Below are 26,254 nucleotides of genomic sequence, written 5' to 3' on the forward strand. Positions count from 1 at the left end.
CTCTTCCTACTCCATCGATTCCACACTGGTATGACGGTCGTCGGATCCCAGCCGCAGTGTGAAGGTAAACTAAAAACTGAGCGTTTTTGCCGTTGTCAAAATTCGACAAACAGTGTTAGACATTTCCCCCGATGTCATGATCCTCTCACAAACAGACAACATTGAAATACAATTTCTTAGTGAAAACACACGGTATGATCCTTAGCCATGTGCAGAATGTAGATGACATTGTTGCTATCTCCTTTGCGCCGTTTTAATAATGTGCATATCCTAGCATATAGTACATTTGGCGTTGATTTTGTTTGCGTTGCACCTTGCCTTCTTCCCGCTGCTATTCTAATGGCTAGCAAAGTAGATCATGTGCTATGGATGTCATTTCAGCCGTGTGTGCTCTCTAGCTGCTGGAATGGGAATGTATGTGAGGTATGTTGAATAGGTTAATACAAAGAGAAGCAACACCTAAGTTGTGCTATGCGTTTAGTTTATTGTGCGACGCCTCTGAGAGGGAATGGATCAGAGTCCGAGTTGTACGAGAGCGGCCACGACCCCCTGGAATCCGGCGTTGAAGTCGAGCGCGACCTCGTTGTGCTGGTAGTCGGTGCGGTCGTCGTAGTAGGCGTCGTTGGCGTCCGGCCCCCCCACCAGGGCACCGTACAGCACGTGCGGGTTGGGGTCCGTCGTGCTGAACTGCGTCCAGTCGCACGTCGCGGGCGCGTCGGGGCACGACCTGCCAACACAGAGCAGCAGACAAGAGGTCAGAAGTCTACACTTCCAGTTCAGCTTCAGCATGAGAGTCAAGAAATATGAGCAGTCGGAACAACGGAATTAATTAATAATTAAATATATCTGGATGACTCCTTCTTGTCCAAAAACCATTTTCGTCTCTTCACTATTTATCTACAGATGTTTCGGCTATGGTTGGTACAATATCTTTTGCTGCAGAAACTAACGTCTGAAGCACAGCACTGTGTGGACTATGAGGGAAGTTGAGAAGACGATGACCGAAGCGTTTTAGATGTGGCCCCACAGAAGGGTGATGAAAGTTATGTGGAATCATAAGATATGAAACGAGTTTCCGCGCAGAAATGGCGAGTATATAAATACCGGGTGATCAAAAAGTCAGTATAAATTTGAAAACTTTATAAACCATGGAATGATGTAGATAGAGAGGTAAAAATGGACACTCATGCTTGAAATGACAAGGGGTTTTATTAGAACAAAAAAAAAGTTCACAAAATGTCCGACAGATGGCGCTGGACAGCAAAACTTCAGTGACTGCTACCGTCACTGGTGAGAGGTACGATGATATGTTACAGAGTCGCATCATCCCCAGCCTGGCTGATAAACACCTGCTGGATCGTACGATGTTTATGGAGTATGGCGCTCCACCCCATATTGCTAGACGCGTGAAAGACCTCTTGCGCGCGTCTTTTGGTGATGATCGTGTGCTCAGCCGCCACTTTCGTCATGCTTGGCCTCCCAGGTCCCCAGACCTCAGTCCGTGCGATTATTGGCTTTGGGGTTACCTGAAGTCGCAAGTGTATCGTGATCGACCGACATCTCTAGGGATGCTGAAAGACAACATCCGACTCCAATGCCTCACCATAACTCCGGACATGCTTTACAGTGCTGTCACAACATTATTCCTCGACTACAGCTATTGTTGTGGAATGATGGTGGACATATTGAGAATTTCCTGTAGAGAACATCATCTTTGCTTTGTCTTACTTTGTTATGCTAATTATTGCTATTCTGATCAGATGAAGCGCCATCCGTCGGACATTGTTTGAACTTTTGTATTTTTGTGGTTCTAATAAAACCCCATATCATTCCAAGCAATGTGTGTCAATTTGTACCTCTCTATCTACATTATTCAGTGATTTATTCAGTTTAAAAATTTATCCTGACTTTTTGATCACCCGGTATATGGGAAAATTTAACGAGAAGAACAGACAGGATAATAAGACATACTAACTGCAGAGGAGCTGTAGCGAGGTGTAGAGGGTAAAATGCCTTAAATCGAATGTTATACAACTTTCACTCATTTGCATTCTGAAAGTAGCCCAGCGTCGACATGACGCTTCAATGCCCAGTAGTTTTTCATAGTGTCATTTCTCCTCTGAAACATGGTAGCCGTTAACAACGAGTAAATTCATAACAACGACGAACTTACCCCGTGTGAACACATTTGGCTAGCCGTTTTTGTCTTTTACAATACACACTGTTGTAGGGCTTCACGTTATAGCAGCTCTATAAATTATATTCAAAACAGCACCTTTTCTATGTTTGCTATAGATGGGTCTGTTCCACCACCTTGTTTTCCAACAGATTACAGAACCATAATGCGTAACTTTACCGTGAAAAATAACAATATTAACAAGAACAACACAGTTTCAGATGACAAAAAGTATGATGATACTTTCTGTACTGCTCAAGACGAACGGGGTACAGGACACCAATATACCGTTATGTACCTAAAAAACAACAACAAACTTTCAAAGCACAATACACTCCACTGTAGAGTGCTAGCTTCACGTGTGGGTGAACAGGGAACAAGAACTTGAGGAAAAGAGCTCTACAACAAGTTCATTTAATCACGCCTATCACGTTCTGGTCAACCTGTTAACTAATATATTGATTGGAAAGTGTACAAATGCTTCACAAATGTGAGTATCCAAATAAATATGTAAAAGCATGGTGTTAAAACGTCAGTCATCAAGTCGTGCATGACTGCTACGACAAGTAATTGACATCATCTTCTGTGAAGCATTAAGCGCTGTACAACGGTTTTGTAAAGGTAGATATGTACAGCAATAATCAAGTTTAATAGTTTCTCAAATAAAAAATACAGCCACTCAAATTAAATTGAAAATATGTATATACTGTGTCACATTTACTCGTGTAACTGAAACTAAGAAACCAGTGAATTTTATAATGAGGATGTACATCATTACGCACTTGTAGTATTTCCATACAAATGAATCAATATGTTGTGACAACATTTCCAACAAAAGATTACAGTGCTCCTCAGACTGGTTGTGAATAAATAACGTCGTATTCCAATCTCTTCGTGATCCTGTCTTCATTTTTCAAGCATTTGTAAAACGTGGAGAGCCATCCCCGTAAGAGGAAAAGAAGAAATTTTGCTTTCGTCAAGACAGAAGCATCAAAACACATTTGTTGTTCAAAACATTTGTTTTCCTATGAAAATTGCCTCAAAACTAGTAAGTAACGAAATTAAACATAAAACATTCGAAAAGTATTATTATGAATGTACAAATGCGTTACTGAGTGTGTCTTGTATTTTTAATCAAATAGATTATTTGAAAACACGGATTTCTCAAGTATTATTTCAGCGGCCAACTGACAGTTGTTAGTTGCAGACTGCTATATTAGAGTTCAAAATTACTTTTGAATGACCATGATAAGTTCTTTTTCTCTGCAGTAATCATTCCTGTTATTTCTCGAAGACCTTTGATTACAATTTCCCGTACTTGAAGTAGTCGGGAGACCCCTGCTCATAAAAACTTTCTCTAAGCAACAGCATCCAGTTTCAATGCATACATTACAACAAAATCCCGTAACTCTGGATTCAGAATCGTTTGGCCTCGTTAGCTGCGCACATTATTTGTGACAGGACGGTAATGACTCCCTGCAATCCATTCTTTGAATTGTGCATTTCACTGGAAAGTTGAAATTTGCTTACTGATAAATCTTGCCCTATAGGTTACAACACCATGTACTTAAATTTCATTGTTCAAACAAGTTTTTGTCTAGAACATTCGCCTCCTGCCTGTGGTTGAACGGCCAAGTTTCTTGTGACTTTACGTCCTCAGAGACAACGTTTTTTTTCCAGTTGGTTACTTTTCTTTTATCCATATTTTTGGCCTTCCGATGTGCCAGGTAACCGAATGCGTGAAAGCATTGCTTCAGGGATACGGGGAGGTGAGACTGTCCCGGCCAGAATCCCCTTCGCATATTAACGACGAAGGCCGCTGAGTTGGCTTGCCTGGATGTGGCTTTTAGGGGTTTTTCAAAAAAATGGTTCAAATGGCTCTGAGCACTATGGGACTCAACTGCTGAGGTCATTAGTCCCCTAGAACTTAGAACTAGTTAAACCTAACTAACCTAAGGACATCACAAACATCCATGCCCGAGGCAGGATTCGAACCTGCGACCGTAGCGGTCTCGCGGTTCCAGACTGCAGCGCCCTTAACCGCACGGCCACTTCGGCCGGCTAGGGGTTTTTCCTTATCCAGCTAGGTACGTATCAGGTTGGTAGCACCGTGGTTCAAATGGCTCTGAGCACTATGGGACTCAACTGCTGAGGTCATTAGTCCCCTAGAACTTAGAACTAGTTAAACCTAACTAACCTAAGGACATCACAAACATCCATGCCCGAGGCAGGATTCGAACCTGCGACCGTAGCGGTCTCGCGGTTCCAGACTGCAGCGCCCTTAACCGCACGGCCACTTCGGCCGGCTAGGGGTTTTTCCTTATCCAGCTAGGTACGTATCAGGTTGGTAGCACCGTGGTTCAAATGGCTCTGAGCACTATGGGACTCAACTGCTGAGGTCATTAGTCCCCTAGAACTTAGAACTAGTTAAACCTAACTAACCTAAGGACATCACAAACATCCATGCCCGAGGCAGGATTCGAACCTGCGACCGTAGTGGTCTTGCGGTTCCAGACTGCAGCGCCTCTAACCGCACGGCCATGTCGGCCGGCGGTAGCACCGTCCCGCCTCAGATACGCACTGCACAAACATTCAGAGAAGTTTCTCATACTTCAATGTAGATTTACTCAGAAGCAGAAAGGCAGGATAGGCAGACTCCGTCCCAGCAGAAGTGTTGGCGTCGGGAATGTCATACGACCGACTACCGCTGACGTGGCCTCAACCCATATAACAATATCAGCAACGTAGGAGAAACTGGAGTAGGAAATAGAAGATATGTTTGACTTTCCGGGGATATTCCTCTCGTTCCATCTCTTGCTCTGCAGAAGTCTATTCTAGATAGTTTTTCCTCCATCGTTCTCGATATTCGCTTGCCAAGTTCAGGCTTCTCTTCTATAGCACTTCGACGACGTTTTGGTGTTTGTACAATTTTTTTAAGTCTTAATTTTTTTATTATCCTCCATTCCATGTCATCTTCTTCATATACAAGTCCAAAAATTATCTTTAGTATATTGGTAAATTAACTAAAAGGGATTAGTTTATAATGTGTCAGTATGGGAGCATACTGCTGAACAGGAGTGACACAAAAAGAAGATGAAAGGCATGCTTTTCGCAACTATTTACTTGCAGTGATCCACAGTCCTACTTTACATCTGAAGGACTTGATGTACAATTCACCACCTCATCAGGGAACAAAATACAGCGAACAATAAAGAAATTAAAGAATAACAAAGCTTGTGGTGAAGACCTGCTATACGCTGAATTTTTAAAGAATGGAGGACCACAACTCGAATTAGAACTATAGAATTTAATATAAACGCTCTGGAGGCAGAAACCATACCTGCGGACTGGAATGAATAACGATTCCTTTCTGTGCGATATCTACGGAGGAATTGTTTTACTCGATGTCGCTTACAAAACCATGTCGATCTGTCTATTAAAGAGGCTGATACCCCTAACTGGAGAACTGACTGGAGACTACTCTGGGCTGGGACAGGGACACGCCACTTCACCTATTTCATTTAAAAGCATGTTAGAGGAGATCGATACAGAATTTGCTAAAACTAACTCACAATGCATACAATTGCAGGAGGTGAAAATTATTAGACTTTCGTGTGCAGATCATGTACCAATATTAAGTAGTTTCAAACAGTACTGGTTAGAATCATGTATAACTATTACGCTGAGAATACATGATTACGTGTAGAAGAAAAGACGGAAGACCGGGTCAGAAGGAAGAAAATCACATGTGTTGTACCTTTGGCTGCAGACAGATTCACTTTCAAGCAGTTAGGGAGTTTCACAGCAACAACCGTAGAACCTATTTAGAACGGATATATAATTAGACTACCTGTTACCCTCTGTTTCGCTCGCGTATTAGTAGTTTTGTTAAGATGAGTGATGCTCAGTAAGTTAGCTAGTTCAAATGTTCAAATCTGTGTGAAATCTTATGGGACTTACCGGCTAAGGTCATCAGTCCCTAAGCTTACACACTACTTAACTTAAATTATCCTAAGGACAAACACACACACACTCATGCCCGAGGGAGGACTCGAACTTCCGCCGGGACCAGCCGCACAGTCCATGACTGCAGCGCCCTAGACCGGACGGCTAATCCCGCGCGGCAAGTTAGCTAGTAATTTTACGAGATGTCTGTGTCACAGTGGCGTATAAAAATGTATGCAGTGCCATTATGTAGTTACATAAAGGATATGTTTCTATTGTTTTTCTGCATATAGAATCTGAAAGCACGAATTAAATTTTTAGCTATATTTTAAAAATGGTTCGATTCATTACATTCGCGCACAAGTAGAGTATTTAGGGGTTTCTCTGGCTCATCTTATAGATTTAAGTGTCAGGAAGTCATTTCTGAAAGTATTTGTATGGAGTGTAGCCATGTATGGAAGTGAAACATGGACGGTAAATACTTTGGACAAGAAGAGAATAGAAGCTTTCGAAATGTGGTGCTACAGAAGAATGCTGAAGATTAGATGGGTAGATCACATAACTAATGAGGAGGTACTGAATAGGATTGGGGAGAAGAGGAGTTTGTGGCACAACTTGACCAGAAGAAGGGATCGGTTGGTAGGACATGTTCTGAGGCATCAAGGGATCACCAATTTAGTATTGGAGGGCAGCGTGGAGGGTAAAAATCGTAGGGGGAGACCAAGAGATGAATACACTAAGCAGATTCAGAAGGATGTAGGTTGCAGTAGGTACTGGGAGATGAAGAAGCTTGCACATGATAGAGTAGCATGGAGAGCTGCATCAAACCAGTCTCAGGACTGAAGACCACAACAACAATAACTGGCTCATCTAACACTGGATGGAGATTTTGCTACCAAAGCAACACATATCAACTTGCATTTTAATGTTTCATGCTGCCTACATTTTTGATCCATCACCCTACGATGAGTAATTCATGATTAACGTAGTCAGTTAATATATAATCAAATGGAGCTTCATCAAAAGCCTCCTGCGTTCCACATTTAAAGCTACGACTCTACATTTGTCGTTCAGTCATTAAATGAAGCCGTCGTTGTGTCTTCAAGTGTCTTAGAAGCTACAAGGGATGCGTGACACTCAGCGTCTAAACTGCGACGGGTTTATGAATGTTCTAATGTCTCTGTAGCTCTTACGGCCGCCTGGCGTGCTGCATCCGAGTTCCGACGGATACGAGATTGATCTAAAGTTTGTTAGATTCGAGTCATTTTCACAGCTCGAGCTTTCTTAGAAACATACGCTACATCAAATTTACGTTTGCGAGGCTTGTAGTAACAGTTTTAAGTATGGCTCTCAAGGTTCCCGTCCTTCGAGGGTGATGATGATGATGCTAACGCAATGCATACATCCAAACGCGAGCGGAAGAGGGAAAGACCTGGCGGGAACTGAACCTGGAAAACCACGATCGTGAAACAGCAACGTTGACCGGATGACCACAAGGTGTTCACGGAAATTCTAGCTCAACAAAGGAACTGTTAAGCGACGCATGACGCTCAGCGGCTAAACTGTGATTGATACTGTCGCATCTCTACCAAATCTCCCCAGATATGCCAGATGAAGCAGCAATTCAATATTACAAACCACGCGCTCAGTACCGTTGGATCTGCACTGCCACAGAATAACCTAGACACTAAGAGTCACCGAACGTTGCGCCATTGTCATCTGCATGCCACTGAGGTATACCATATTTAAAAATGTTAGTAATACTCAAAAAGATACAACTTAACAAGGAATGCAGTAGTCTTCCCCAGGGTTCAAGCTATCTCCATACTAAATACCATAGGAACCTGTTCTGTCGTGATAACGAAACAGAGTGAGCTACTTCCACAATTAACACTGGTGTTAGTGAGGAAGTGCGAATTAAACATGTTGAGAACTGAATAAACATTGTATTGATTACGTTGTATAATATTATGTGGAAGGCATCAATCAACAAAAGCATTTCCACAAATGTGTTCAAATTGAAAACTGAAAGAGTAAATAACTTTTTCAGAGCAAAAATATTTTTCCTTATATTGCGTAATATTCTTCAATATCTCGCACTACACGCTTTGTAAAGTAGCCTATCTTTTTCATCAGGGTTCAAGATGTCTCATGCCAAATGTCATGGGTATCGGTGCAGTGGTTCAGTCGTCAGAACGTAACAGACAGAGCTACTTTCGCATTTATAATATTAGTGTGGAAGTAGGAACTGGTATGAATTCAATATATTGACCATTGTATAAGCATTGTGTTCTACCTGTTACTCACGGCTCCACTCGCCTATGAATGAAACTAAATAAAATTTGTGTATAGCTTTATTGGCCAGAAGGCCAAGGTTGGGATGTTGGGGAGCTTCGTGCAAGTCTTTCTGTTTGACTCCACGTCGCTTACTTACACGTCGGGACCGATTGTGATAGTAAGGCAACGCAAACGTCCAAACGCGAGCGGAAGAAGAAAAGACCTGGCGGGAATTGATCCCGGAAAACCACGATCGTGAAACAGTAACACTAACTGGATGACAACAAGCTGTTGATGGAAACTCTAATTCAAAAAAGGAACTATAACGGAAGCATGACGTTCACCAGCCGAAGTATGATCCTTTTGTCACTGATATTGGTATGGAAGTGTGAATTAAACATCTATGGATTCTCTAAACTTTGTATTCATTACATTGAATCGTACTATGTAGAATATGTTAAACAATAAAAGCATTTTCTCAGTAGGATGAAGTTCAAAAGTTTTAGAGTAAACAGCTTTTTCAAAGAGTAATTATTGTTCCATATTTTGCGTTATATTCTTCAAATCAATGAATATGTTGAACTACGAACGTAAATAAGGTACTCTATGTACCTACTCAGCGTGCAAGCTATTTCCAGACCAAATTTTATCAAAATCGGTTCAGCGGTTAAGTTGTGAAAGCGTAACAGGCAGAGCTACTTTCGAAATTATAATATTAGAATGGATGCCTGTCTAGTAATAATGAATAAATCACTTTTCGGATTCACCAAAATTCTAAGGAAAATAGTTTTGGACAGTTTGCACTTATCTAAAAAGCTATGTAGTCGAAGAAGAATTGCTCTTAACACAAAAAATTATTAACTTTTACTGCTACCCTTCTGTCGCTGCCGAAAACTCAAAGAGGAATCAGTAAGATAAATTTCTCCCATTCGCGGAAGGAGAGGCTGTGTACTCGTACGCTAATGTGCTAACGCTGGAGAAACGCTGCTACTGGGCTGTGGTTAATGATGTTGGCTTCATCAACGGACAAGGTATGGGCTGCAGACGGCTGGCTGGCTACTCACGCGGAGCGGTGGTGGGGCCTGACGGGAGGGTTCTCGCCGAAGCCGACCAGATAGCTGCGACCCGTGTCCCCCAGGATGTAGCCGATCTGCTCCTTGGCCAGCGCCTGGTTCTCCTCCGTGTTGATGCCCAGCGCTGCTGCCTGAGAAATGCCAAGAGAATAGATATTGTAGTAAAGTGTCTGTAGTTAGCCTTGGAATCGGAATCTTACACTACACTACTGGCCATTACAATTGCTACACCATGAAGATGACGTGCTACAGACGCGAAATTTAACCGACAGGAAGAAGATGCTGTGATATGCAAATTGTTTAGCTTTTCGGAGAATTCACACAAGGTTGGCGCCGGTGGCGACACCTACAACGTGCTGACATGAGGAAGGTTTCCAACCGATTTCTCATACACAAACAGCAGTTCACCGGCGTTGCCTGGTGAAACGTTGTTGTGATGCCTCGTGTAAGGAGGAGAAATGCGTACCATCACGTTTCCGACTTTGATGCAGGTCGGATTGTAGCCTATCGCGATTGCGGTTTATCGTATCGCGAAATTGCTGGTCGCGTTGGTCGAGACCCAATGACTGTTAGCAGAATATGGAAACGGTGGGTTCAGTAGGGTAATACGGAACGCCGTGCTGGATCCCAACGGCCTCGTACCACTAGCAGTCGAGGTGACAGGCACCTTATCCGCATGGCTGTAACGGATCGTGCATCCACGTCTCGATTCCTGAGTCAACAGATGAGGACGTTTGCAAGACGACAAGCATCTGCACGAACAGTTCGACGACGTTTGCATCAGCTCGGAGACCGTGGCTGCGGTTACCCTTGATGCTGCATCAAGGACAGGAGCGCCTGCGATGGTGTACTCAACGAGGAACCTGGGTGCACGAATGGCAAAACGTCATTTTTTCGGATGAATCCAGGTTCCGTTTACACCACCATGATGGTCGCATCCGTGTTTGGCGACATCGCGGTGAACGCACATTGGAAGCGTGGATTCGTCATCGCCATACTGGCGTATCACCTGGCGTGATGGTATGGGATGCCATTGGTTACACGTCTCGGTCACCTCTTGTTCGCACTGACGGCACTTTGAACAGTGGACGTTACATTTCAGATGTGTTACGACCCGTTGCTCTATCCTTCATTGGATCCCTGCGAAACCCTACATTTCAGCAGGATAATGCACGACCGCATGTTTCAAGTCCTGTACGGGCCTTTCTGGATACAGAAAATGTTCGACTGCTATTCTGGCCAGCACATTCTCCAGATCTCTCACCAACTGAATACGTCTGGTCAATGGTGGCCCAGCAACTGGCTCGTCATAATATGCCAGTCACAACTCTTGATGAACTGTGGTATCCTGTTGAAGCTGCATGGCAGCTGTACCTGTACACGCCATCCAATCTCTGTTTGACCCAATGCCCAGGCGCATCAAGGCCGTTATTACGGCGAGAGGTGGTGGTTCTGGGTACTGATTTGTCAGGATCTATACACCCAAATTTGCATGTAAATTTAATCACATGTCAGTTCTAGTATAATATATTTGTCCAATGAATACCCGTTTATTATCTGCATTTCTTCTTGGTGTAGCAATTTTAATGTCCAGTAGTGTAGTATTTTTGATAAGCTCAGTCTGGAAAGCTATTTACGAAGTAGACACTTTATTACATTATTCAATCTGAAAAATTAATTACATTCCTGTCGATAAAGGCCATTATCTGTCAACAGTTTTGTCAGCGGTAGGAATATATTTTATTTCATTTTATCTACACACACACACACACCAACAAAATTTTTGTGTGTCTGTTCCTATACCGATGTGTATGTTGATCCTGATGTTGTTTCTGAACACACTCCCAATTAAGCGCTACATACGTAGGGCGCCGCGCCCGAATGGACTGCAGCTTTTCAGCTGAAAGCAAAACACCAGAGACATCTGTGGGACAGTAGAACGAACACCCGTCCGCAGCTCCTGGTCTCGCGGTCGCGTTCTCGCTTCCCGAGTGTGGGGTCCCGGGTTCGATTCCCCGCGAGGTCAGGGATTTTCATCTGCCTCGAGATGATTGGGTGTTTGTGTTGTCCTCATCATTTCATCAGCATTCAAGAAAGTGGCGAGATGGAGCTGAGCAAAGTTTGGGAATTTGTACAGGCGCTGATAACCACGCAGTTGAGCGCCCACAAACCAAACATCATCATCATCATCATCATCATCAGAATGAACACTCATCATTACACGAAGGACAGTCGTGACCAGTCATCGGATCTGCATCACCACGTTATGAGAAGAAAGCTTGTCAGCCATGGAAGTTGCTCCACCTGTGCTCCGCCGTCAAAGTGATTTGGTGCGGTCGTGGAGTCGGCTCCAGTTTACTGTTGAGGACTTAACACCGCACACGCTGTCCACGTTCGACACGTAAACATGATTATCGGTATACACGACTTTGACTCAAAGGAACAGTGGGATGGTCTCTCCAGAACTGAATCTGGCGTTTCTAGAGGCGGTACGTCTTGCATGAAACTCTTAGAAGACTATTTCATGATGTGACTCTCCAATCCCGACGAGCACTGCGAGCACGCCATAGTACATCATGAATCCACGGACTCCGTCACAGGAGGGCTAGAAATCACACAGAATGGACTCTCCAAGATTAACGTTGGGGGTTTGGTCGAAATTTGGGTCAGTTTGCATCCAGATATTCGCACACACAACGTGCTGGGAAACAACTCGGTAATATCCTAAGCCTGCGAAACTGTTGTCGCACGTGTGCAACAGAGTGGCGTTGGAGTGATATCCTAGGGTGGCGTTTCATGAGACCACCGTGTACTTCTTCTGGTTGTTGAGCACACACTCTTTGCCCGACGGTACAGCTGCGAGATTCTGCATTCAATGGCGGGTACCGCGTAGCCAAGGTACTGGCGACAATTTCATCTCGATCGATGATAACTCGGATGCTCATCGTGCTATTCTCATGAACACGTTCGCCTAACATGCTGGTATCACCAGAATGGAGTGACGTGCCAATACTCCGGACATGATCCCTATCGAGCATGTGTGGGATCTATTGAAACGAGCTGTTTTAAGGGGTCGCCAGCGAGCACATACTCTGCGTTGACTTACGCAGAATCACCATCGAAGAGTGGGACGATTTGGACCAGTGCTGGCTTTGTGATCTCATTGATGGAATGGCAAGACGGATTCAAGCCTACATCCGAGCAAAGGGACGTTCCATCACTTAAGGACGTTTCTGAGGAGAGCTGCGAAACCCCCCTAAAACCACTGAAAATAAATATATATGCATGCTTCAAAAGATAATTTCGTTGTCTGTGGTATGAATTTAGAAATAAAAGAATAATGAAAAGCTTTTGTTGATGTAATTCGGACCATGATTGACTGTAGTTAAACTTTACAGCAATTTATTCTCCAGAAATTTACGTCATCTCATCTCACGCTGATATTAAATGGAAGACACGAATACCCTCGGCATATTAATAATCACTTCATAGTCACTTTTCTAAGTGTTGCTTTCCTTGATCCAAATGGAACGGTGCCGGGCGAACATTTATTCATGTGCATTCCTGCATCTGCACACGAGGTCGTGGTTAGGTAGCGTATGAAACTTAGACACCTGCTAGTGATCGTGGTGCTCCCTCAGCGTAGCAGGACTGGTTCAGGCGTTGAAGGCAATGACTCGCTTGACCCAAGACTTGAACAACCTCCCAGCATACCCTGAATTTTAACAAAAATTACAACACAGTCTTGATAGCTTGAACACGTTTCTTTAAAAATGGTCACCGGTTTCATTTGGTTTTAGACCACCATCACACTCGCCGTACTCCAAAGCTGCTAGGCAGAGACTTTGACGTGGAAAAGGGACCGTGTATGAGACACGGATGTCAACCGCTCTGGTTGACATCCACGTCTCGTACCTACGGTTGCCGCCCTGCTCCATCAGCCGCCTTTGGAGTATGGTCTGAAGATGTCTAAAGCAGAGTGAAACCGTTCATCATTTTTGAAGAAATGTGTTTATGCTATCAAGACTGTTTTTTTTTAATTTTTATTAAATATTGTTTGTAGATCTCTGCTTTCCCAACTACAATTACAAACATAAAGAAGCTTAAGTGGCTCGTATCAGGTCTTGCAGCAAAAGTCCCATAGTTCCGCATCTCTCTCTCTCTCTCTCTCTTGTCTTCCATTTTCTACTTGAGTAGTCTCTAAAATTGTTCAGAGAGACTTCTTACCTCTGACTGACCAGTATGAATTCCCTATCCCAGGAATTGAATTGTTTCAAGCAATTCTTGTTCTATGGTAAAATAAAAACCTATTCCAATAACATTTTTAATACTGAAAGGACTGCGGAATATTGGTTCGTTTACTGTTGTATTACAGAATCTGTTACGGCTGTATCTCATGAAGTCGTGAATCTAGTATGGTCTCTTGGATTAGCGACTCAGTGTACAATGGAGTTGTAGACCCACTTGCCAGACAAGTAGAGTCTCTTCGACGCATACAGTAGCATGACTTTAGCGTGGAGAGATGCTTTTTTTTATGTCTCGAAACCACTCGAGCAGTCACAACGTAATATATTTTACAGGAAGCACACATCTCCTGTATCAGCTTACTGGGAACAGAGGTTAGCGAATGTAGATTATTAGTTAGGTACGGGATGCCGGGTCCATTTGCTCATTCAGTACGTTGTCTCTTGCATAAGTCAGACTAATAGTAAAGGTAGAATGAGATCAATCCCTTCCACTCTACTATCTCTTCCACGGCAATGGAAAATGGGGAGAAAAGAAATATGGGTAACATTTTGCCACTGGCACCGGCAGTTCACCTACATGAAATTATCGACTAGCAACAGATCAGCATGTCAGAGACACAGATAACATTTTTTTTTTTCGAATAATCATGAATACTTACCCACGAAACAACGAACATATAAACAGCTGTGGATCAAATGCTGTCCAGATGAGCTCCGACAGACTCACCTTGAGACAGGTCAACGCGACGTTGGCGGCCAGTCGGAGGTTCCCCCAGTCGGAGATGTAGAGCAGTTTGAGAGGGGTACGCTGTTGCTGGTGCACCATGTACGTGCAGTGGTCGGACAGCTGCGTGGAGAACGTCTCGTCACCGGTTATCTCCGCCAGGAGTGCCTGCAGTACACACCATAACGTTGCCCGCTGAACCATCACAATAAAGTTACACATTTCCTGCTTCATTCTAATCGAACAATATCGTTCCCCCTTTTACACTTTTCATGAGTCATTTTGACTCAACGCTATATTTTGGCTACTTTCGTAAAATATTTTAGTTAATTTCCATAATATCTTTCCAGTAATACCAATCATTGGTCAAACAAGTGAAAAACGTGACTATTATTACAGTTCCAGAAAAGTACGTTTTGTTCACTTGAAACCTCCCCTTAGAAAAATTTATGAATGATTGTACTGGTAACCCCTTACGTATTTTGATTTTCAAACAGCTGAGCAAAACTGAACGTGCACAGACATTTCTCTCTTTACTTATTCAGATCATCAATAAACTGACACACAATATTTTTAGCACAACGCAATCTGACTCTCAATAATCCCTACAAAAGAATGGCCCTGACTAACAATAAACTATACCTTTCATGAATCACTTACCTCACAAAAATCTTCGTTACTCGAACTACTGCACTACAGCGAGCGCCAATACTGCCAGCTAAATAAAAGATTGTAACTACTGAAGGCACTAACTACTGATAGGCAAACTTAGCAAATGAAAGATTTTGATAGAGAACAAACAATGTATTTAACTTAATAGTGTTCAAAAATCATAATATATATGTGAGTTCATGACATCCAGTCTTACAAATTTACTCTTTCTGATGGGCACACGTCCAGATCATCCGCTCTCAAAACTCCGCCATCTCACTCCCCACATCCACCACTGCCCGCGGCTCACCTCCAACTGCACAACGCTACGCGCTGTTCACATCCAACTGCCCAACACTACAACAGCGAATATTACAACAATGCCAACCAGCCACAGACTGCACACAGCACAGCCAGTGATTTTCATACAGAGCGCCACGTGGCGTTACCAATACAAAAACCTAAAAAGCCTACTTACATAATTGTGTGCATTTGATATATTTGTTAGCATTAATATAAAATTTTTTAACAAATTTGTATTGGCCAGTGCCCAAAACAATTTGTAAAATTTTTTGTGGGGAACATAGGGGCTATGTAAGTAGGCTGTTTAGATTTTTATATTGGTAATGCCACGTAGCGCTCTGTATGAAAATCACTGGCTGTGCTGTGTGCAGTCTGTGGCTGGTTGGCATTGTTGTAATATTCGCTATTGTAGTGTTGGGCAGCTGGATGTGAACAGCGCGTAGCGTTGCGCAGTTGGAGGTGAGCCGCCAGCAGTGGTGGTTGTGGGGAGAGAGATGGCGGAGTTTTGAGAGCGGATGATCTGGACGTGTATCCATCAGAGACAGTAAATTTGTAAGACTGGATGTCATGAACTGATATATATATATATATATATATATATATATATATATATATATATATATATATATATATATTCACTTTTGAACGCTATTAAGGTAAATACATTGTTTGTTCTCTATCAAAATCTTTCATTTGCTAAGTATGCCTATCAGTAGTTAGTGCCTTCAATAGTTAGAATCTTTTATTTAGCTGGCAGTATTGGCGCTCGCTGTATTGCAGTAGTTCGAGTAACGAAGATTTTTGTGAGGTAAGTGATTCATGAAAGGTATAGGTTATTGTTAGTCAGGGCCATTCTTTTGTAGAGATTATTGAAAGTCAGATTGCGTTGCGCTAAAAATGTTGTGTGTCAGTTTAGTGTTGATCAGAATAAATAAGAGCGAAATGTCTGAGTACGTTCAGTTCTGCTCAGCTGATTGAAAATCAAATAACGTAAGAGGTTTACCAGCACAGTAACCATAATTTTTCTAAGGGGACGTTTCACATTTTAAATTTTATTTATTGAATTCGTGTCAATTAACACTTAATGCATGTAAATTTGAATAATCCACAAACAAGTTCATCAGCACAATCATTCATAAATTTTTCTAAGGGGAGGTTTCACACTCTGTCATCACTTACGTAAATTGATGAAAAAAACGTCATGACTACCTGCTTAGAAGTGTGTTCGTCCACATATGGTTTCGTTTCTACGTCCTGCCTATGTCTTTGGAGGTAATGTGTCGCCAGATGTGTACGGGCAGAACACGCAGTTCCCGTAAATTACTGGATGCTCTTACGAGTCGTGGAGTTAGCACCCGACAGCGTCCCACATGTGTTCGATCAAGCAGATTTGGTGGCCAAGGTTCAAATGTGAGTTTTTTATGATATTCGTCACAACACTTGAGACACAGACATCTGTCTTGCTCTAAGATGTCATTGCTGATGTGGAAGATATGAAGCATGAAGGAATGCAGATGTTACGCAGCACTAACCGCGTTGTCCACAGGTGTCAGGGTGCCGTCCACCAGTAAGACAGCTCCCATGGAATCACAGGTGAATGTCCTCCGCAGCATTTTACTGCTCCATCTGTCCTTCCGTCCGAAGCACATTGCATACATAGAGCAGACGTTCACCTTGATGACAATGCATCCGAACAGGAAAATCGACCCAGTTTAACAACAGACATATTTCATCCGACCCGGCAACAGACATTCACTGATCTGCGTCCGCGATCACCTCCTGTTAATTACAGTCGAAGCTGAAGATGGCTTTGAGTCAAGAAGAGTACCTCAGGGGGCATCTACTGTGGAACCCCATGTTCAACAATGTATGTAGAACCGTATGCTGCAAAAGACCTGTGCCTCCAGCGGCTTTGTACTCTGTCGTAGGTGTTGTCAGTTGTGGCACAGGTCGCCATCTAAACTGATTTACAAACAGGGCCAGCCTCCGACCTCCACTTTCTGGACGTCCAAAACGTTGTTGCCTACTCGTGGAGTCACCGTCCTCAAATAACTCTCCACAGATGCTCCTCTCCATAGATGCTCAAAACAGTAGCATACGAACAACCGACCACCTTTGTTGTCATCGAGATGATTGTCCCCAAGCGACAGTCCTCAATATATTCTTCATAATCCCCATTCGCCTCTGGTCCGCCTTTATACTTCCCTTCCCACATCACATGCCTGCAACGCCACCTAGCGGCATTCTGTGTCTCAGTAGGAGATGGTTATAAGGTTTTGGCTTCTGAGTGTTTATCAGTATGTGGTCATCATTTTGCATTAGAAAATGCCTTGCACCCAACTCAGTTACTTATTTATACCTCATCCTATTATCTCCAGTGCTATTTCGTTGTGCTACTGCTTACTACCTGAAGTAATCTGGAAACCTTTCCCACCCGGCTAGTCGCGCGGTCTAACGCGGCGTTTCCCGAGCGGGAAGGCGTGCCGGTCCCCAGCACGAATCTACCCAGCATATTAGCGTCGAAGTCCGGTGTCCCGGCCAGCCTTTGGATGGTTTTAAGGCGGTTTTCACCTGCCTCGGTGAATGGGGGCTGGTTCTTTTTCGGCCTCAGTTCACTATGTCGGCGATTGCTGCGCAGACACTGTTTCCACGTACGCGTACACCATAATTACTGTATCACGTAAACATTGGGGTTACACTCATCCGTATGAGACGTTTCCGGCGATGGAGGGAGAAGAGGGGTCCACTGAGGACCGAGCCGCACAATAACCCTGGTTTCAGTGTGGGTGGTGATGGGTGTGTGGGCGGGGGGGGGGGTGGAGGGGGGGGTGGACTCCTCTGGACTGTTGTGGGGTTGTGTACCAATGAGGGCTACAGTGGGGCGAAGCCTATCCGTCATTTCTAGGTCCCCAGTTCAATACACAATACAATACACAGTCTGGAAACACTGAATTCGTGACCCTTTCAGCTGTGAACCTGTTTCTACAAACGCGTACATACCTTCAGGGGAAAATAACGTGTTATGTACTTTAATACGATAACTTACATGTCCGTGCGTTCTTTCTCTATCGACACCTAACTTGAAGTCGAACATAGGATTTACCTCATGTCCGTAAAAGTTAAAAGTCCAGTTTTGTCTCACAGCAGCAAATGCTTTGTAGGGAAAGAGCAGATCACCCTAACATTTAACAAAAAGTCAAACGCGTTACCAAAAACAATTAGCCAATTAGCGTTGTTGATACCAGAAGACACTGACAAAGACTTTTAATAAGGCGCGTCAGTTGTTTAACTGCTCACAAGCTTTTGGCAGAGATCTCCTCTGTCATTATCAAGTGGTAGACTGACAAACAACCACTTGATGAGGGCAGTGGAGATCTCTGCTGGAAGCTCGTGGACAGTTAACCATTTGAGCCAGCTCGAAATCCAAGAATATTTTATTAATGGATATCACCACCAGAGCATGCAATTGTACACAAAGACTTTTATTTGCAGAGAGCATATATTTCGTAGCAATTCGGAAATAAAGAAAATCATAATTCTCAATTATTTGCAAAAAAAGGCAACTTTGCTGCCACCAGTACAAGAATGAATAACACACTCAACTCCGATATCACTAGTTGATTGACAAAAGTAAAGAACGCAAAAAATCAACTAATGTACCATATTCACAGGGAAACGGAAAGGAAGTTCATGAAAGCCTGTAGCTGTAGCACAGTACTGTATGGAAGTGAAATGTGGATCACTGGAAATCCGGAGAAAAAATAAATGGAAACTTGTGAAATATGTTGAGGCAACTTATAGGATAATGTCTTCGACAACCTCTCGAGTTTCTACAGGTGAATAACGCATCATAAAAAAAAACCCTTAGCCCCAACAGACCATGAAGTGTCATCCTCATCCTCAGCCCACAGGCGTCACTGGATTATTTTCAAGGCAGAAATGTAACGGAAGAGCTCTGTGTAAATATAAACCATAAGAAGGGGGGGATATATCAGCCAAGGATCATAATACGGCATATGCTGAAAAACGACAAACACACAATCAAAGATGACAAATGTCAGAAGTTATCGATAAAGAATATTAATTACCAACGCGTGAGCAAGTGCGTGTTAACTCTATCCCCCTAAGACTGTGAGTGTCAGTAGTTGTTTACAGGCGAGCGCATACTTTCGGATGACGAAGGATTATGCTTTTTGATGAGCACAGTCACACCTACCGATGGTTTTTAATTTAATGTCACAGCGCTTTCGTTGCATTTACCCATTGGATGTCCACCTGTAGAAATATCGACAGTTGAAGACGTTACCCAACTCCTGTCCCGTAAGTTGTTTAAACATTTTAATCACCAGGAGTAATTTAAGTTTCATATTTAAAACACGATACTATCGAGGAACATTATGAATTAAGGACAGGTACTAGAAAGAAGAGGTGAGGAAAGCAGCCTACATAAGACTTTTATCAGAATACGTGACAAAATGGTGGGACATCTGTTACAGCATCCAGGAACAGTTGTAGCGCTGGGAAGAGCAATAGCGTGGGAAAAGAGTATGACAAGACAGAAAATATAAAATGTTGAAACGATTATAGAGACTGTCTGGTATAGCAGCTACGAAGAAGGTGAAAGTTTAGCACAAAATAGAAGAAATTGGAATACTACATCGAACCAGACGAAAGTCTGATCACTGAGAAACGAAAAAGATATAATTTGCTCGAAAAAGTGCCTTTCCAGCCGACGTAACGGTTTTACTTTTAATTGCTCATAAGTTTTGCGTTGGTAATCGCTTGGAATTGATACAAGTCTGCCTTTGGAGCAGGTTTTCAAATTTCAGTCAACCTGAAATGCAAAAGGTCGACATTATTTCTGCCTAAAGCAAATACCTTACAGGGGGTACAACATGCGTGTTGCACTCTGGGAAAAATTTGAACATTATGTTGTAAAAGTACCATTGTTTGTTATGACAGAGAGAATGAGAGACCTATGACCTCTGATAGCTTATATTTTGAGTAACTTGTGAAAAATAATAAGAGCCCGTTATAAAAAAAATACGCTACATAGATATATCTAGAATTCATATGGCACAGTGTCTGTATGTCGAAGGTCTGCCTGCTGTTCTCTAGCGTAATTGATATGTATCAAGTGTTACCTACAACTCTTGATTTGTTTGTAGAAATTTCTAGTAGAATATAAACTTTTAGACTTTTTAAAACTTTACCACAATGCCCATCGTCTTCTGGTCGTAGCTGAAGTAGCTGGAGATGTACTGCAGCTGGAACTCATCGAAGAGCTCCAGGGCTCTCTGCAGGTACGTGTTGTCCCCAGTGGCCTTGTAGACCCACACGTAGCCCCACACTAGTTCGTCAGTGTAGCCGGAAGTCCTGCAACAAGCACTTGTAATGTGACAACGTGCCATTTAGTGAAGGTCAGGCGTAGTCAAGGCGCAACGGTAGAGAAAGTGGACGCTTATGCTATCTGTGGGCCAGAATCGAAGGCAAAGCGGAAGTGCTTCCGCCTGGTGGCAGCTAAATTAAAGAACGCTATGCGTGAGACAGTGTCTGGCTTGTGCTGCACTCTGACAGCGAAATTACAAAAGAATTAAACTAAATAATATTGTTACGTATAGTAAAAATATAAATGTAATATTACTTTAATATATGAAAATGACTGTAATTGAATATTCTAATGCTATGGTATGTTTAATTGTAAATAAAGAACTTGGCGTAATGTAAAATAATGTTTAGGTGTGGGGGGAATCCCCGAGAATGAGAACAGTGTACAGGTTGGCGCGTAATATTGGCGGTAGAAGTAAGTTGGCGTAGCTCTGAGGCAGAACAAGTGTTGAGTAGCGTAAAAGTGACTGCCGGTGTGTGCTACGGTAACGTTGCTAACAGACCATTTAGAAGTGAGCTGAAAACAGATATGGACTTCATTTATCGTATGGCTACAAGCTAAATGGACAGTAAGGCTTGTAAGACGCGGTATTTCGACGGAGATGGGCTGTGAGAGGCAAAATAGTACGGTTTCCCGCTCTGGGGTACATGGCACTGCATGGTGCAATGCTACGTTAATTGCGACGAGTTGCTTGTGCCAACGGCGAGGTGTGAAGGGACCAGTAGCCGCATCCAACGGCGTATTGTGATCTCAATGACTGATGAGGTCCATTGGTGAGCTCACTTCGGTAGCAAGGAACTAGAGGTTACCTTACAACAGTATTATTATGAACAGTGGTGGTTATACCAACGCCATTACCAGTACATTTATATTCTGTGAATCAGTTTGTGTGATAGTCAAACCAAGTTCCCTACAGTGTGTAAAGTTTGGAGGCAATAACTATTTTGTGGTTTAAATTGCATTCGCAGAGTGTAATCAATTATATAAGGGAAATAGCTCATTATTACCCCATACCCTGTGATTTCTATGTGCTGCAACATCAGTGATATGTTATGGTGTGTGAGTATCGAAGTAGCGATATTGTAAGAGAAAATAGTCGGAATTAACGCCGAAATTGCCAGCAGACGCCGCTTCATGCAACGGATGGAAGATGCTAGGTACTCTGCCACCTTAACTACTATCCAGCTCGATGTGGTGGCTCTTCAGTACGTTGCCATAGTCAAAAACTACTCGGTTCCGTCCGAGCAACGTAATTCACAATTAGTGTTTTCAGTAACTATATTGACAAGCAGATATATATTGTTCTTTAATTAAGCGTTCAAGGAAATTTGTTGCCACCACAGTACACATTGTGCCTTCAGCACAGTGCAAACTCAATAACATTAAATTCAGTAATTACAATTTGTGTAGTTTACATTAACCTAAAACAAGATCAAGTGTTTATCATGTGTGTTTATGTATTGTGAAACGATTTCAGGCTGTGGTAGTGTTATAAATGAATAGTGTCCTCCTGGTAAGCAATATCAAACATACAGAATTAAGTGGTCCCTGTTCAGTCACTTCAAAGAGATTATCAGTGCTACTAATAATCAAATATAGACGTAAAGTAAGTTCGTTACGCACCATTATCATTATTTATTCCAAAAATTCCGTGTAGTAGTTGGATCATCATAGGGTGTCTATTCAAACCTATTACACGCGAGAGCCACTTTCCGGACGTCCGATGCTACATCGGCTAATAATAATACAGTAAATTCAGGTAGTGGCATCGCACACTACAGCTACAGACTCATATTTATAGGCACGGAATTCCCATCCACGAAATTCCCATATATGCTAGTACACGTGATATAAGAAATTGAGCTGTGAGCAAAGCAGAAACCTTAGCTTACAGTCGATTAAAACCCAAACCCCTCGGAAGTATCCGTGCGCCGGTCCCGTGGCACTGTAACTGAATAACTGAATGCGGCCGTATCTAATGGCGAGCCTGGAGCTCTTTCTGTTGCTGTGCAGACGAACTATTGTAAAGGGTTGCATTTAGCTGCATTGAAGAAGGGTCACTGGATATGCGCACGGATACTGCTCCGCGGTTTGTGCTGCCACAGCCACTGCGCTGGAGCCGCACCTTTAAGGTGCACACACATTTGCGAACTGGATGGCTCATAAAGCCACTCACAAGCATATTGGTCACAAGTGGGCACGTTTCTCACTAGTACTTTGCTCACAAAGGTGCACGTTTCAAGCGAATCTCTTGTGAGCACTTGTAAGTTTTTCCAATGAGCACAAACTGGCGGCCATTCTCAGCAAGGAGGATAGCAATGCGTGCTCACACATGCCCCGGCGCTCGCTAGCTATGTGCCTGACAGTACGCTCAGTGGAGGCTCTCTGCGTCACTGTTTTCCCTATCAGTTCATTAGCTGCTCCCGACCACGTGGGTCCCAACGTATGATACACAGTTTGAACCACAGTGCCACTTCGCCTGGTTATACATTAGTGGTCCAGCAGCGTACGGACCAGACCGTAGACTATATATACACAACTTTGATGCACTTAGAAGTAAGGGCACAATTTATTCGCGTATTCAGCGGAACATAAATACTCGTCTGCCCATATACGTTTCAGTTTCTAATCACTTGAGGCCAATGTCAGTACGATCCATTCAATGATGCCCAGCGGCTTTCCACAACCTCTCTCGCACGTAGTTAGGAATCACTGATATACCTACACCGCTCTTTAAAATATTAAGCAGTTCAGATGATTTCAGATAGGGTATATCTAGCATCGCCGTTTGAAGGCATCGTGATGTGGTGCACTCTGTGAGAATAGAAGCCCATAAACTAGTAGATAGCTATACATCTACATCTACATCTACATTTATACTCCGCAAGCCACCCAACGGTGTGTGGCGGAGGGCACTTTACGTGCCACTGTCATTACCTCCCTTTCCTGTTCCAGTCGCGTATGGTTCGCGGGAAGAACGACTGTCTGAAAGCCTCCATGCGCGCTCTAATCTCTCTAATTTTACATTCGTGATCTCCTCGGGAGGTATAAGTAGGGGGAAGCAATATATTCGATACCTCATCCAGAAACGCACCCTCTCGAAACCTGGCGAGCAAGCTACACCGCGATGCAGAGCGCCTCTCTTGCAGAGTCTGCCACTTGAGTTTATTAAACATCTCCGTAACGCTATCACTGTTACCAAATAACCCTGTGACGAAACGCACCGCTCTTCTCTGGATCTTCTCTATCTCCTCCGTCAAGCCGATCTGGTACGGATCCCACACTGATGAGCAATACTCAAGTATAGGTCGAACGAGTGTTTTGTAAGCCACCTCTTTTGTTGATGGACTACATTTTCTAAGCACTCTCCCAATGAATCTCAACCTGGTACCCACCTTACCAACAATTAATTTTATATCATCATTCCACTTCAAATCGTTCCTCACGCATACTCCCAGATATTTTACAGAAGTAACTGCTACCAGTGTTTGTTCCACTACCATATAATCATACAATAAAGGATCCTTCTTTCTATGTATTCGCAATACATTACATTTGTCTATGTTAAGGGACAGTTGCCACTCCCTGCACCAAGTGCCTATCCGCTGCAGATATTCCTGCATTTCGCTACAATTTTCTAATGCTGCAACTTCTCTGTATACTACAGCATCATCCGCGAAAAGCCGCATGGAACTTCCGACACTATCTACTAGGTCATTTATATATATTGTGAAAAGCAATGGTCCCATAACACTCCCCTGTGGCACGCCAGAGGTTACTTTAACGTCTGTAGACGTCTCTCCATTGATAACAACATGCTGTGTTCTGTTTGCTAAAAACTCTTCAATCCAGCCACACAGCTGGTCTGATATTCCGTAGTCTCTTACTTTGTTTATCAGGCGACAGTGCGGAACTGTATCGAACGCCTTCCGGAAGTCAAGAAAAATAGCATCTACCTGGGAGCCTGTGTCTAATATTTTCTGGGTCTCATGAACAAATAAAGCGAGTTGGGTCTCACACGATCGCTGTTTCCGGAATCCATGTTGATTCCTACATAGTAGATTCTGGGTTTCCAAAAACGACATGATCCTCGAGCAAAATATCTGAATCATGCACTGATTTGAGCATGTGCAAATAAATACGCCAACACAAAGATCATATATGTCTCATCTGCGCCGGCCTGCGTGGTCGAGTGGCTCTAGGCGCTTGTCTGGAACCGCGTGACCGCTACGGTCGCAGGTTCGAATCCTGCCTTGGGCATGGAAGTGTGTGATGCTCTTAGGTTAGTTAGGTTTAACTAGTTCTAAGTTCTAGGGGACTGATGACCTCAGATGTTAAGTCCCATAGTGCTCTGAGCCATATGAGCCGTATCTCATCTGCAGATAATTTCAGAACGTTCGTCGATGAGGACGTACAACGTGGCTATAATTAAACTCTAGCAACTTGAGCCAGTGTAGACGAAAATTTTATGGGTACCCAACGTTGTAGAAATGGTGCTCAGACAGTGTGCTGTAGGATTTGCGTTGTTGTTAGTTTTAGCATCATTACTTGTTGGTACCAGTATGCCGACGTAGGGTTGAAACGCAGGCATAAGTGTGTCTTACAGTTGCGGACAGTCATCATAGGTGTGGACAATGTGAGCAGGTCTTTACGCGTAAGGTTCAAATGGCTCTGAGCACTATGGGACTCAACTGCTGAGGTCATTAGTCCCCTAGAACTTAGAACTAGTTAAACCTAACTAACCTAAGGACACCACAAACATCCATGCCCGAGGCAGGATTCGAACCTGCGACCGTAACGGTCTTGCGGTTCCAGACTGCAGCGCCTTTAACCGCACGGCCACTTCGGCCGGCTACGCGTAAGGATTTTTTGTCAAAACAACAGCAATAGTGCTGCTGCTCTCATCGAATACCGACGCATTAGAGAAATCTGGTGAGGCCCTCTTTCCACACCAGGGCTGAAGAACATGATTCTTGGGAGAAGCCAAGGGCCAACATCACCACGAATTGTTGCAGTAGTTCCTGTAGCCACGGCTGAGAAAGTGGATGCAGTGTGCCACCTTCAAGCACTGCATGTGCTGTGTAAGGACAGCTGAACATTCCATGGTTTTGCATTCGAAACCTCCTGCGAACAGTTGTGAAATGGTATCTCTAGTGCCGTTCCAGGCCGTCGTGGACGCAAGCGATCGTCACAATGAGCAACGTTTGTAACCTGGAACTTAAACATGGTATCTAATTAACGAATGTTACCTTCTCATGTGGGTGAAGGTGGCAATGCCTGTCTTTCAATGGTTTATCCATCATTTTTCTTCCGCGTGTCCTTGCAAATGTTTCCACAGAGTTTCCTTGTCTTATGAACACATGTTTCCAATGGGGACCCTCTTAAGCAGCGAAAGTTTAATTATAACCACACTGACTTATTGATGTAATATGAACTTTCATGAAAACGGTGCAAGCTCGAATTCTCTGC

At 43.3% G+C, this 26,254-nt stretch overlaps 1 protein-coding gene across 1 annotated transcript in view; it reads right to left on the reverse strand.

Moving 5' to 3' along the window:
- Nucleotides 1-464: 464 nt before the first annotated feature.
- The window catches only part of LOC126195358 (endoglucanase A-like), a 49,440-nt gene continuing 23,650 nt past the window's right edge, over nt 465-26,254 (reverse strand). Inside the window, exons 5-8 of the mRNA XM_049933937.1 lie at nt 20,610-20,772; nt 14,446-14,610; nt 9,463-9,602; nt 465-727 (exon numbers count right to left, since the gene is read on the reverse strand). Of these exons, the coding sequence (XP_049789894.1) occupies nt 514-727; nt 9,463-9,602; nt 14,446-14,610; nt 20,610-20,772 (682 nt within the window). The 3' untranslated portion in view covers nt 465-513. The remainder of the gene's footprint in view (nt 728-9,462; nt 9,603-14,445; nt 14,611-20,609; nt 20,773-26,254) is intronic.

The sequence above is a fragment of the Schistocerca nitens genome, chromosome 7 (assembly GCF_023898315.1).
Source record: "Schistocerca nitens isolate TAMUIC-IGC-003100 chromosome 7, iqSchNite1.1, whole genome shotgun sequence".
In the NCBI taxonomy this organism is placed as follows: domain Eukaryota; kingdom Metazoa; phylum Arthropoda; class Insecta; order Orthoptera; family Acrididae; genus Schistocerca; species Schistocerca nitens.